This window comes from Parasteatoda tepidariorum, chromosome 4 (assembly GCF_043381705.1).
Source record: "Parasteatoda tepidariorum isolate YZ-2023 chromosome 4, CAS_Ptep_4.0, whole genome shotgun sequence".
In the NCBI taxonomy this organism is placed as follows: domain Eukaryota; kingdom Metazoa; phylum Arthropoda; class Arachnida; order Araneae; family Theridiidae; genus Parasteatoda; species Parasteatoda tepidariorum.
Window position 1 is genome coordinate 4700360 of NC_092207.1, and position 13025 is coordinate 4713384.

The following is a 13025-nucleotide window of genomic DNA, read 5'->3' on the forward strand; positions in this document are numbered from 1 at the left end:
AAGGAGTGTGGAGGAAAACTGTCTCTTTTTATCTTCAAACAAATTATTTAGTGTTAAAGTGTATTACTAATAAGTTTTTATCCGTAATAAAATTTCGAGTCCTTCTCAAACTGTTTTATTTTATTGTAACTCTTCCATTGTTCGAAAAATTAATTTAAAATATGTATTTTCCCATAAGGAATCTGATTCGTGCAATTACGGCTGACCGGTTTAGCCTAATCCAATAAGAATGTTTCCTAGGTTTCTGAAAAATAATGAATTTATTAGAACTGAAATATTGATAAAATAATCATTTTTTAAAACAGAAGTATGATGTCACGAGAAAAGTATGAACTGCAATGTTCGAAAAGTCAGCATTCAAACGAAAAAAAAGAGCCTTAAATGTTTAAACAATTTGGAGAGCGTTTCACCGTTGCTCTGGCTCTGTGCAACAGATATTATCCTGTACAATTTTCTTCTTAACTACAGTTAGGTAATTTGGAAAAAAAATTGCTGGTTATTTTGATAACACATTGTATTTAATGGCAAATTGGAAAGCTGGTTCTTTTCTTGAAAATGAAAAACTACTGCTTTTATTGTGTCCTTAAAGTTCGGGCATAAATTTGTTATGCTGTATGCTAATTGAACACTAGTTGGACAATTGAAGACTATGGCTCCAAAAAGTAGTAGTTTTTGCACACAAAATTATTTATAGTTGGCTTCAAATAATTTGAAACTCAATAGTTTTCTAAATGTGAGTTCAAAAATTACCTGAAATCTTATTATTGATAAGAAACTTATTACTTGTTTGTATTCAGAATTAAACATTTCATTATGGTGAACAATTCAAAAAACTGAGATTAATGGTGAAATTTCTTCTAAATTAGAATACAAATGGATGAATATTTATTAGCTTTCGTGATTTTTGTGACTTTTGTTAGTACGTTTTAGGAAAAAATAATGCAGAAAAGGAATTTACAGATTCCCTAAAAAATTCTATTTTAACACAGCTGCTTTTAAGGGAAACCTTACAGTTCTTAATAAAGTGCAACTACTGATGGAACGATCAGACATAGGATAAAAAGAACAATGTCTGACTTAACAATATTTGCATAGTGTTACATTCAATAATTAATTAGCTGTTTGGATACTAAGTGTTGAAATTAATCGTGTTTTGAATTAATTCTAGAATTGCATACCATCATTAATCATGTTCTTACCTCCCTGTAATATTATTGCGTTCTAATTCTGAACCAAAATATTTCGTTGTTGTGACCTGTCTAGGAAGTTGTTTATGATTCAGATAGCGGAAGTAATTAGCCCATGCGTTCGTAATCTCTCTTTGAAACTTTCACACCTTCATAATAAGATAGCAATCCACCGTGACAAATTTATTTGTCAAATTTGGGGATGCATTCTGACTGTAGATTATTTCTAAATTTTGCTATAACTTGTACATTCTTTCAAAATGCAGTTACTTTAAGTTAAAAAGTAACTATGGAATTTTTAAAACTTTTGAAACAATAAAGCAATTGTTATGGCCATATTATTGATTGCACGTTATTTATTTTCGAAGTCGAAAGCCGATGGGATTTTTAATGTTCAACATGGTGTTCTTATTACGATAAACAAAACCCAGACGACAAATAAACTTCTAGGTCAAGCTTTAAGACAAACTCATCATCACGGAGAGCAATTTTTAAGAGTAACTCTTATTTGTGTTAGTTAAAAATACAAAACTAACTTCTCATGATAGGTCCGATACCAAGCTAATTCTTACTCTTGAATCATAAATTGCTGGAAATAATTTCTTCAATATTGTGTTTGTGTTACGGATGCTGAATATTTTATTATATATGGATGTCAAATATTTTATAATATGAAGTATTTCTTAAAATTGGAAGCGGTTATGTTTCTTGCAAGCAAAATCAGCATTTAAAGGTTATGTGATTTCCCCTCACTGTTGCCATCGTGCTCCCACTTCACCAGTATTTCCGCTGAAACATGCTGTGGGGAAAAAAAGCAGTAACTATGGTAACGGAGAGGGGAAAAGTGTGGAGAGGAAAAAAATTGCGTAGCCCTGAAATGTGTACAGTAAAACTTGTGTAAGTTGACCACTTGTGGTGCATTGTTTTAGTGGTCAACTTAGACAAGTGGTCAACTTATAGAGGGGGTGGGTCATTGTTTACTTTTTCTTTTCCTATATCATGTTGCTATATATTTAATTTTTTTTTTTACTTGACTTAAAAATTTTATTCAGAAAATATGCAAATGAATATCTTAAGAAATGTGTTTAAACCTGAATGAACTTCAATTTGATACATATAATTCTAATATTTAACTAATTTTTTTAAAAAAAATTATTTCGTTAGTTATGCATGTGAAGTGTTTAATAAATATAATTTCTTAAAATATCAGAACACGAAAACATGTAATTTGAAAACTTTAACAAAATAAAATTATTTGAACACTTTAAAATTTATTTACTACACTTAAAGATCAAAGACCATAAATAAAGGATCAAAGCATATTTCAGAGCATTCATTTATTCAAATGCTCACTATTGCAACTGGAAGAGCAACTTTTCAACTAACACACCTGTTTTCAATGAACGGATGAAAGAAATGGTCAAAAGCTGACCCCTTACAGTTTCCCCTGATGGTCAACTCACAAATGGGTTTAGATAAGCTTTTTACACTATTTCACCAAACGAGTGAAATTTTAACATACATTGCAAAAAAGACAGAAAATTTTCTGAATTTTCTTTTTTCTCGTCAACTTATGAGGGTTTTAGAATAGAATTTCATAATACTCCTAGACAAAATTGACTTATTTCAGTGGTGAACATACAAGATAGACAGGTGGTCAAGCTACAAAGGTTTTGCTTCTTTATATTATAAAATTCCGTTCTTGATAATTGAGGTCAACTTATGCAGGTGCCCAACTTACAAGGGCGGTCAACTTGGCAGGTTTCACTGTATTCTATCTGCTAAGATAGTAGGGGAAAAACAGGCTAATTGACTTGATGTTAACGAGAAAATTTATACAAAAATTTTATTAATCTTGTTGGGTTGCTTAAAGTTATCAATTCAAAAATACTAGCTCAATAAGTAACACAGATTTCGTTCAGTTTTAGTCAGATGATTTTTGTGTGACAGATACTAAATTTGAATCAGCTGTTTGCTTCTAAAGTTTAATTTAAATATAAAATATAATAAAAACATTGAATTTTTTGAAGGTTTAATTTTCAGACAAATACAGTTTATACATTTGAAACAAAATGTTATTTAAATTATGTTAATACTATTTAATTAATTTATGTTAATATTATTTAATTTATGTTAATATTATTAAATTTATGTTAATTTTATTTTGTTAATATCATTATTAAATTTGTCATTATTACTTAGTTATTAACACTTATTAATAGCTGCGTAATTTTCGAAAAATATTTCGTGGGAAAATTTATAAAAACACCATTTAGTTTTAACAAACTCTTCCTCTTGTTAAAACATGTATACATATGAGAGAATAATATAAAGTGCGGAATTTTGAGATAAAATTAACAAGTTGTCTTATTACCTTATCCTATTAGTTAATCCTTTTTGGTCGATTGAATAGTAGCTTGTCCCTTATTTTAGTCAACTTGTTTCATTATAGTACCGAAGTAATCGTATGTTAATTAACCTACAGTATTTGTATTTTATGTTTCCATTCTATATATAGTACAGAACTATATTGCCAAATTTCTTATTTTCTGTGGAAGTTTTATCTTTTGTCATAAAATCTGTCATTGGTCTAAACAAATATTGTCAACATTTTAGATATATGGTGAAGCAATCTCTTAAGTTACTAGCTGTTGATTTTCTTCCATACTGTATTTATAAAGGAGAAACACTTTTACAGGGTTTTTACTGTTAACAATTTAGTTCAGAAATGGAACTATAAGTGAAATTTCTCAAAATTTACTAACTGTAAATTTTCCTCCATGGTTTTATAAAGGTGAAACTATTTTACAGAGTTTTGTTCAGTCAGATACAAAACTCTGTAAAACAGTTTCGACTTTGCTCAGAGTTATTTTACAGAAACTATTTCAACATTTTAAATCTAAAGGAGATCTATAAGAAAAATTTCTCGAAATTTACTAATTGTAGATTTCCTCCATGGTTTTATAAAGGTGAAACTATTTTACAGAGTTTTGGCAGTCATCAAATAAGAGCGAAAAGAGAACGACTGTAAAAGAGAAATTTTTCAAAAGTTACTAGCTGTAGACTTTTCTCCAAGCTGGAAAAATAAAGAATAAACACTTTTATAACATTTCAACATTTTAGATCGAATCTTTTTCAACATTTTAGATCGAAAGGGAAACTGTAAGAGTAATTTCCCAAATTACTAACTGTGAATTTTCATCCAAATTTATTTTTAAGGTAAAGAGATATACGTTAACTGATATTCTAGATCAAAAAAATCTGTTTTATTTATTAAATATAGAACGAATTTTTTAATCTTAACTAAATTTTAATTATTTTGACTAGATTTCAAACACTTGCTTACGAAATGTAATTATTTTTAAGAAAACTATTCGATGTTTGTTCTAGGTAAGTTATTGGAAAAGAATAACTTAAAATGGTTGACAGTTTAAGAAATATAACATTAAATTTTGTAAAACAAGTACAAAAAAATAACAATTTAAGAGCAGTGCTGATAAAGGTTTTAAGATATACTTTAATGAATTTGAGTAAGTTTTAAAGTATATATGCTGTCACTAAAAATGAATTGTGTCATGCTTTGACTTTTAATCCAAAAACGAAGAAATAGACTTTAAGAGTTAGTGTTACTCCTGGAATTTGAGTTTTATGCTTGTCGAAATATAAAAACCTTTGGCATCCATTTCAATTGTCCCGTCATAGTGTTCTGACTCTTGACGCTCTTACTCTATACTGAAAGACTTGTTTAATGCCAATTGCACTTGCAACCTTCTTTTACTATGGACATATTTATAGTGTCACTCTGGTACTAAAGTTACTGAAATGTATTTAAAGACTTACTGTATAAATGTTTTATAATCAGGTAAAACAGAACTAAGATCTTATCATTTTTTTTCAAAATTTTTCATCCACTAAGTTCTCATAGCAAGTGTTTTGTGATTATGTAACCAAGCCAAACTTTCACACGTACTTTGTAATCTGAAGTAGTATCAGCTCTTATTATAAAATAATAAAGCTTAAACATGAAAATAACATTACTTTATAACACTAGTTATAACTGGAAACGATATAAAACGTAAATAATTTGTTTCGGGGCTAAATTTTAAATTATCAAATGAGCAATGTAATTTAAATCTGTAAATAAATTCTGCAATTACACATGCAAATAAATTCTAATTTTCGATCTAAGTAATAGATAGAATTTTCCATGTTGAAATCTAATTCATAAAAGTAAAATAACGCAAAGAATAAAAATCACAAAATTAAAATTCTTTAATGAGGCATTAATTCCAAATTGACCCTCCATAATTTTACTTCCATTTCCAAATGCCCTTTCAAAACTTAGAACATTAAGGATCTAGATTTAATGACCACACTAATTAAGAAATAGTACGCTTTAAGAGCGGTTGACAGGAATTCTTTTATATTCTATTGCAATTTCTTAAGGAACAAAATTTAATTATACTCCTTAAAATGGCCATTACCCTTCACAATAGAAGGCACACGACTCAGTAATAAAAAAAGGCGCAGTAATAGAATAACTATCCGATCGCACATTCTCTAGAATATTCACGTTCGGATAAATGAAATTTGATGGTATAACATGTTTCTAATCTCATGATTTTATCATTTGTTCGATCCCAGCTTTTAGGAGAATCTTTTGTTTTAGAACAATGCTTCTTTTTTTTTATTTATCTGCATAATACCAGAAAAAGTATCCTCATTAAATGTAAACTAAAGAATACGTGCTTATTTTTTTCCCCCGACTGGTGAAAAAAGCATTTTAAACCTCGATACTTACCCAAGAATAGGTGAATGGGGTTTCTTTTCCATGCTTTTTAAAATTCCATTTTTGTGGTCCATTCTAGGAAAGAAGACAGAATTTTGTTAGTGCAATGAAAAGTTTGCTAAATATTTCTGACTATTGGGGTATTGCGTGGAATAGGCTGATATATCGCTAAATATTGCTATATATTTTAATAATTATAATTTAAATGATTCTGATATGTCGCAAATGCTATTTTTTTAAAACCAAAAATGCCGATTGTGTAATAAAATATCGACACGTTTAATATCGTGATAAATATCAACTTTTATAAATCAATAATTATATGTATAATTACTATATTAGTTGTGGATGTGATATATTAATATTAGAGGTTGTCTTATGATAAATACAGAATGTACGATAATTATCGAGAACTATAATTTTGCCCTCTATACTATCAACTATGTATATATACGGTATTTATAATTTATGATATTTCACGATGATACGAAATATACAATAGACGTAAGCAATGATAATATTACGATCAATAGCTATAATTATCGAGAAATTTATTTATAGTTGCTGAGTTGTAGTCTTACGATAAATAACGAATGTATTGCGGTTAAGTTTAGCGGTACCATTAGGATTAATTTTGTTAATAACTATTATCGTATGTGATTTTTATAGATGTTGATGTTATTCATCGATTATATAGTATTAAAGATGATTTATAAATTGGAAAATATCATGGTCAAAAACGACAGCAATAGATATCTAATATGATAATATCAAGAGTATTATTATTGACGATAACGTACCAAACAATGCTTAAAATATAATTAAATTTTACTTGAATTTTAAATGTAACAGACACATTTTTAAACAATCAATTGCTTTATCACTTGAGATTGACGCGACCTTTAATCTGAGGTTGGTATACGTGGATATCATTGATTTTTTTTTATTTAGACTTTAGTTTATTAAAAATATTCATATGACTTTTTCCATTGCAAAGCAACTTGAATGATTTTCTATTGTGTAGCATTTTTATCTTTTCGTGGTTGGTGTAAGTTTTTTTAGAGGGGGGAGGTATACTTATTTTTCTTATATCGATTATGATTTTCACCAATGAATTATTATGAATTGCATGCATATAAATTTTTTTAAATATTCACTACTACGATAAGTTCAATTTTTTCTAAAACTAGTCTGATTTTCTTTCTTTTAATATTGGATAAATTATTCATCTTGTATTTGTATTATTTTATGGTAAATCAATTTAAGGAATTTAAATTCTTCTCGAAACAAACAACTGCATCTGGCTGATTTCTTAGGAAAAGAATACAAAAATAGCATTCCTTCGTTAATCCATTTGATAACAATGGTTGAATAGGCTAGAGTTGTTGTGATATTAGAATTTCACAAAAATTTTTTTTTAGAAGTGGAAGGAAAAGTAAAATTATTTAGATTTGCACGAAAATTGCAATTAAATCATATAACGCATCTAAATGTTAGTATACATTTACCTTTTTTTTAGTAGTAAACATAGATTGGTAAACAATTTTACAACAGTTTTCAGAGAACATTGGTATTATTTTGTTCTTTGTTTAAAAATAGATTATTTAAGATTAGTCATGATCTTTACTTGCTCTTTTTGTAAGTATCAACCTAAATGTTTAGTAAAACAAAAAGTAATATATATATATGACAAAGTTTTATATTTTAAATAAAAAATACCTAAGCAAAAATATTTAAAAATTAATCACTTTTGCATCGTTGTTTCACACATCTTAATCTCATATACTATACTTAATCTTATCTCGTATTCTATAGTCATATTATAGTTCACATTCGAACATGTTACTTTGCACTAATTTATCTGAAATATTGAAATCAGTTTGTGGAAAACAAAACCGTACCTAATATTTATTTATAAAAACTTTAGCAACATTGCTAATTAAAAACTGGATTAATTAGATTAAAAAATAAATAAAATAAAAACATGAAAAATAAAATATTAGGGGAGCTGGAAAGTAATGTTTCGGAGCATTAAATATTCGCTAGTCTTAAAAACCAATTCATTTCTCTTGATCCATTTTCGATCCGGCATTGAAAGGTTGTTGATAACGAGGGTGAATACATTATTGGTTAAAATAAAATCTTGATAACAAATATCAAATGCACTAAAACGACATTACTTTCCGGTCCCCCTGATATGAAGCCGCAGTAGGTTAAAATTAGGGCTTTTTACAGTGACAAGTCATTGTCAAAAGTTTTGAATTTATCTCTGTTAAATTATTTTTCATGTTATTAAAAGTAAAAAAAAAGTTGTTAGTTCAGAGTTAAAATACATCATTACTAAAAAAATATAGTCATAAGAATGTTTGAAATAAAAATAGTTTTTTAATTTTCTTAAACAAATTTAAATTTAAAGTATTTTTTACAAATATAAATAAATATAAAATAAGTGTTTAATACTTAAATTAATTTAAAATATGCATTGATATATTGTGTTGAATAAATATTTACGCTTCAACGCTGAGGATCGAATCCTTAATTTCTACGTTATTAGATTCAATCTTAATTAGCTTTCAATTAACTTTTAAAAAAAAATGCATTTAGGAAAAAGGCACACTATTCGTATTATACAAATCAGAATATTTAGCTCAAATAATATGTAGTTATTTTTCAAATGAATAAGTTGCACAGTTCAAGTTTTAGTTAACAACAGGAAAATTCTGCGAAAACTCAACCTGTTCTTATTACTAGAGACCTCGACCGGAGTATACCTTTTCGGATTTATTTTAGCACATGTGGTTTGTTTTGTATGAGATGTCTCTGAGCTCTCAACATCAAAACCAGTTTGATTATCTGAGGAAATAGAGAAGAGTTGAAAGAAAATTATAAAAAACATAGTTTCTGCAGGCTATTTAACAGATTTTGATATTTTTCACCTTGCTTTCCTCACTAGTTTTTCATAATAAGGGTAAATTCATTTTCTTCCCTGTTTAAATATTAATTTTTGACTACAAGTTTTTGTACTTTATCAAATTACTGTTTCACAAGTATCTTTTAAATATCAAATTAATAAATATTTATAGATCCTTGTAAAAACTTAGGTCATAATTGTGATAATGTAGGTCATAAAGGAAAAAGAACTAGATAAAATGTATCTATATTTTTCAGAATACTTTTGAATTATAACAAATTTACTATTTTTTAAAAAAGTAAAATGAAATGATCCTATTTAAAGTAAAAATAAATCTTTCATTTTATTTCATATTAGAACAATTAAAAGAAATAATATGAAATAAATGACTGTTTTTCGAATAAACTTTTTAATCTTAACTCATTATGCGACTCGAATCATGCCCTTAAAATGTTTAAACAACTTATTACGAAACTTAGCTGTTCACAGAAATGTTAAACAAATAGCCGAGAGATTTTGAATGAAATAATATTTTTTGTTTAGAGAAATAAAAATTTAAAAGCTGTATCATATGTTTATACATAAGAGGTTTCGTTTACACAATAAATTCAAACATTATTCATAATGCATCCTGCATCAAAGCTCCAAATGGAATATTTAAAATAGTTCATTTACGCAGAAGAATATTCAAATCGAAAATTTTAATGGTTAACTTTTTCTGGGTAAATAAATCTCAAGTATTCCAAAAACTTCCGAAACGTTCTTTGTTGAAAATCGATGTTCAAACATAACCTTTTAAAAGAGCTCGTGAAAATAGCTTTTGTTTCATAAGGGTGAAATGCACAGAACAAATACATTATTATGAATTTCTTTAAACAAAAGTTTGGTTTCATAGGAAAAGTAATATTTACATAATGGGAAACGTAAATCGGTAAACTTTTACACTAACTGAAGCATTTTATTTCTTCTTGCTCTTAAAAATTTGATTTTGATAATTGGATGAATATTCGGATCATAATGTCGTTTTTACATTAAATTGTAGCGTTTAAACTTTTAGCTACAGCCCCCGGCCAGCTTATTAGACTCACTATAAAATTTTAATTATCGGGTGATGCTATACAGCTTTATTTTTTCAAGTGGCTGAAACCGGTTTGTTTACGTTCGTGTATCAATCCGTTAACATTGTTGTAGCGTATCTACCACTACAAAATTACAACTACAATTCACTAGTATACAAGACATGTTAACTCGACTCTAGGAGACCAGACCGATACTTCGTGGAGTGAGGTTGTTTTATGACTGAGCTCCAGTGCTGAAATGTCTTCCTATCATAGATTTGGACGAGGCGGCAAACGAATGTTTAATCCAAAGCCTCTACTCAACTTAAACCTAGATGAGCTAGAAGAGATCAGAAAAAAGAGTCAAGATATTGCTAATGAACGCAAACTGATGGTCGAACGATACCTGAAGATCCAAGAGGAACGGACTGCAAAGGAATCAACCAAGCCTGAGAAAGCAGAAATGATGGAAACCACAAACACTGAGACTGAAACTCCTGAGCAGACTGAGCCTACTTTGNGCGCAAAAAACAGCAATGAATCAACTAGTGGCATCCATTCATCGAATTCTATCATAGCTATAATTCTGGTGGGGGAGTACTGTAGCGTATCTACCACTACAAAATTACAACTACAATTCACTAGTATATAAGACATGTTAACTCGACTCTATGTCGGGGTACCTTTTCATAGATGACGGTTGACATGGTGTGTAACTACTCTCCCCACAATTGTAATTCACTACGATAGAAATAAATACAAATAGGAAGTATATAAAAAATCTCCTGAATAAAAAATTATTACATGTATGTTTAAATATAAAAGTACTGTATATAAACTCGTGTAAAACATGTCATAATTAAAAAATTCCAGTGTGTCAAATAATTTAGTCTAATTATTATAATATACTAATACAACACCTGATATAATAAATATTCTATATTTATATAATGTATCGTCTAATTTATCTAATTTGTCTTACTAAATAAAGTTAGAAAAAATGATAAATATTTACTTTAAGTAATTTTTTGCGCTGAATTTTTTTAGATAAGCAAATTTTAAAATTGAGCTAAAACTTTTAATATCATTAAAAAATTCCTCGAGATATGGGAAAAAACATAAAAAGTAAAATTTACATTAAGGGGTCTAAACTTCAGATCGCCATCCTGATCAAACTATGGGAACTGTATTTCTCTGATTGCGGCTAACCCCTATATTTTTGGGGTCAGAAATCCAACATAGAAAATACATGTTTACTCGGAGAAAGTACGTTTCTATGTCTGATTTCGTAATTAAAAATTATCGTCTTCACTAATTAATTAGCATAATTGAAATCACCCTCTCGAATCATTAGGATTGAGTCCTAGAATAAGAAGATCCGATCATTGGACCAAAAACTAATCAGGGTGGCCCACATTTATTTTAATATTTGACTGGCTATTTCGATTTTTTCTGGTCATTATTATAGTTATTTACTGCTTAATAATTTCAAAACAGCTAACTAGCTAGATATCGTTTAAAATAGACTTATCCTTAATTGTTGGGATATTGGATAATGTGATAGGATTGCTTTACAATGAAGAATTAACGTTTTAGGTTTTAAGGCTTCATTTTGGAAGAATAATCAAATCAAAAGAGTAATAAATAGCAGGAAATGAAGGATAAGTAAACAATGCAAGTAAATACCGTTAAATAAAAATAATTTAAAAGTAATTAAAAATTTAATTAATTTCATACTGATGACAGCCAAATAAACATTTTTAATTAATGAACCGTACCACATGATTTTTTGGCCTATATATAATACGCAGAAAACAGTAAGAATTTGGTTTAGACTATTATACTAAGTTATGTGGTATATTATGTTATGCGTCCATGAAAAATAACTATTGGATTTAAGTCTTTTTTTTTTTTTTTAAAAAAAAGACTCGTTGAATAAGAGGGACCAAGTGATCTATGCAAATGACGATGTTAAGTTTCGAATTTATTTGAATTCATTAATTTATTGTTTTAAAAAAAAGAACAATACTCATGAAAGAAGTTTTTTGAAAAAGATATTCAAATGCTATGTCCATTTTGAGCTGAGTTTATTTTTTTTTTAAACACGCATTTTGAGTTGTGCCCATTTCGAGCTACGGCCCTATTTAAAAATTCCCAGACGAATTGTTAAACGTCTTGGGAATATTGGAATCTTTTTTTTTCGATGGCATAGAAATAGTCTCACTTTCGAGGTCCTGATGTGAAGTAGTCTCTCCATTTCCAGTATTTTCCAAACATTTCTGCATCGTGGAGGGTTTGTAAGTTCTTCAGGTGTTTTGTCTCTGGTACTCCGATGCACAGAATGGAACTTAATAAGAGGAGGCCTCCGAAGATGGCCATTGGAAGGAAAGGGTATTCTTCAGCCTGTTAAAAAAAAAACAATAAAAACTTAAATGCTTTGAAACTAAAGAAATTAAAAACTTAGATGTTAGGGTGTATGCAATGTGTAATCTGACCAACGGTTATTTAGATGTCTGAGATTTCGACCCTGTCTCCTCCCCCCCTTGTCAGAGGAAATATTGAACCATTTTTGGTTCAGTCAGAGTGAAAATAATCCAATGGTCGGGAGAGATAAAAAGAATAGCCCGCAACAGGTGCACGAAAAATATCTTTGTAGGCCATGGTCAATGAAAACGGGGAAGATCAAGAAATAGATGGATTGATGAGGTTGAGAGAGACAATCTTTGTTTTCGTGTCCATGGATTTTCAGATAGCAAAATCTGTATAGTTATTTACCGTTTGGCCAGACGGGCAAGCCATGCAAAATTAACGTGGCATTCAACGTGTTAACGGTAACATATACAATTATCATGCTTGAATTTCATTTTTTTTCGATCTAATTTTTATAACTGGAAATATAAGTATTTTGAATTAAAAACTTCCTCTATAATGCGTGTTCAAGAATAGTGTGATGCTTAATACTATTTAGCATTATTTAGAAACTAAAAGCACAGTTATTGTTAAAGGTGTAACAAAGTTCAGTATTGTTTAAAAATGCACATACACGTAATAGTTATTTCTTCGCGTCATTTGCAAGATTG

At 28.6% G+C, this 13025-nt stretch overlaps 1 protein-coding gene across 1 annotated transcript in view; it reads right to left on the reverse strand.

The window, feature by feature from the left end:
• LOC107444471 (beta-alanine transporter-like) overlaps positions 1 to 13025 on the reverse strand; it is a 275373-nt gene that overhangs the window by 6894 nt on the left and 255454 nt on the right. Inside the window, exons 9-10 of the mRNA XM_071179361.1 lie at positions 12170 to 12348; positions 5989 to 6051 (exon numbers count right to left, since the gene is read on the reverse strand). Of these exons, the coding sequence (XP_071035462.1) occupies positions 5989 to 6051; positions 12170 to 12348 (242 nt within the window). The remainder of the gene's footprint in view (positions 1 to 5988; positions 6052 to 12169; positions 12349 to 13025) is intronic.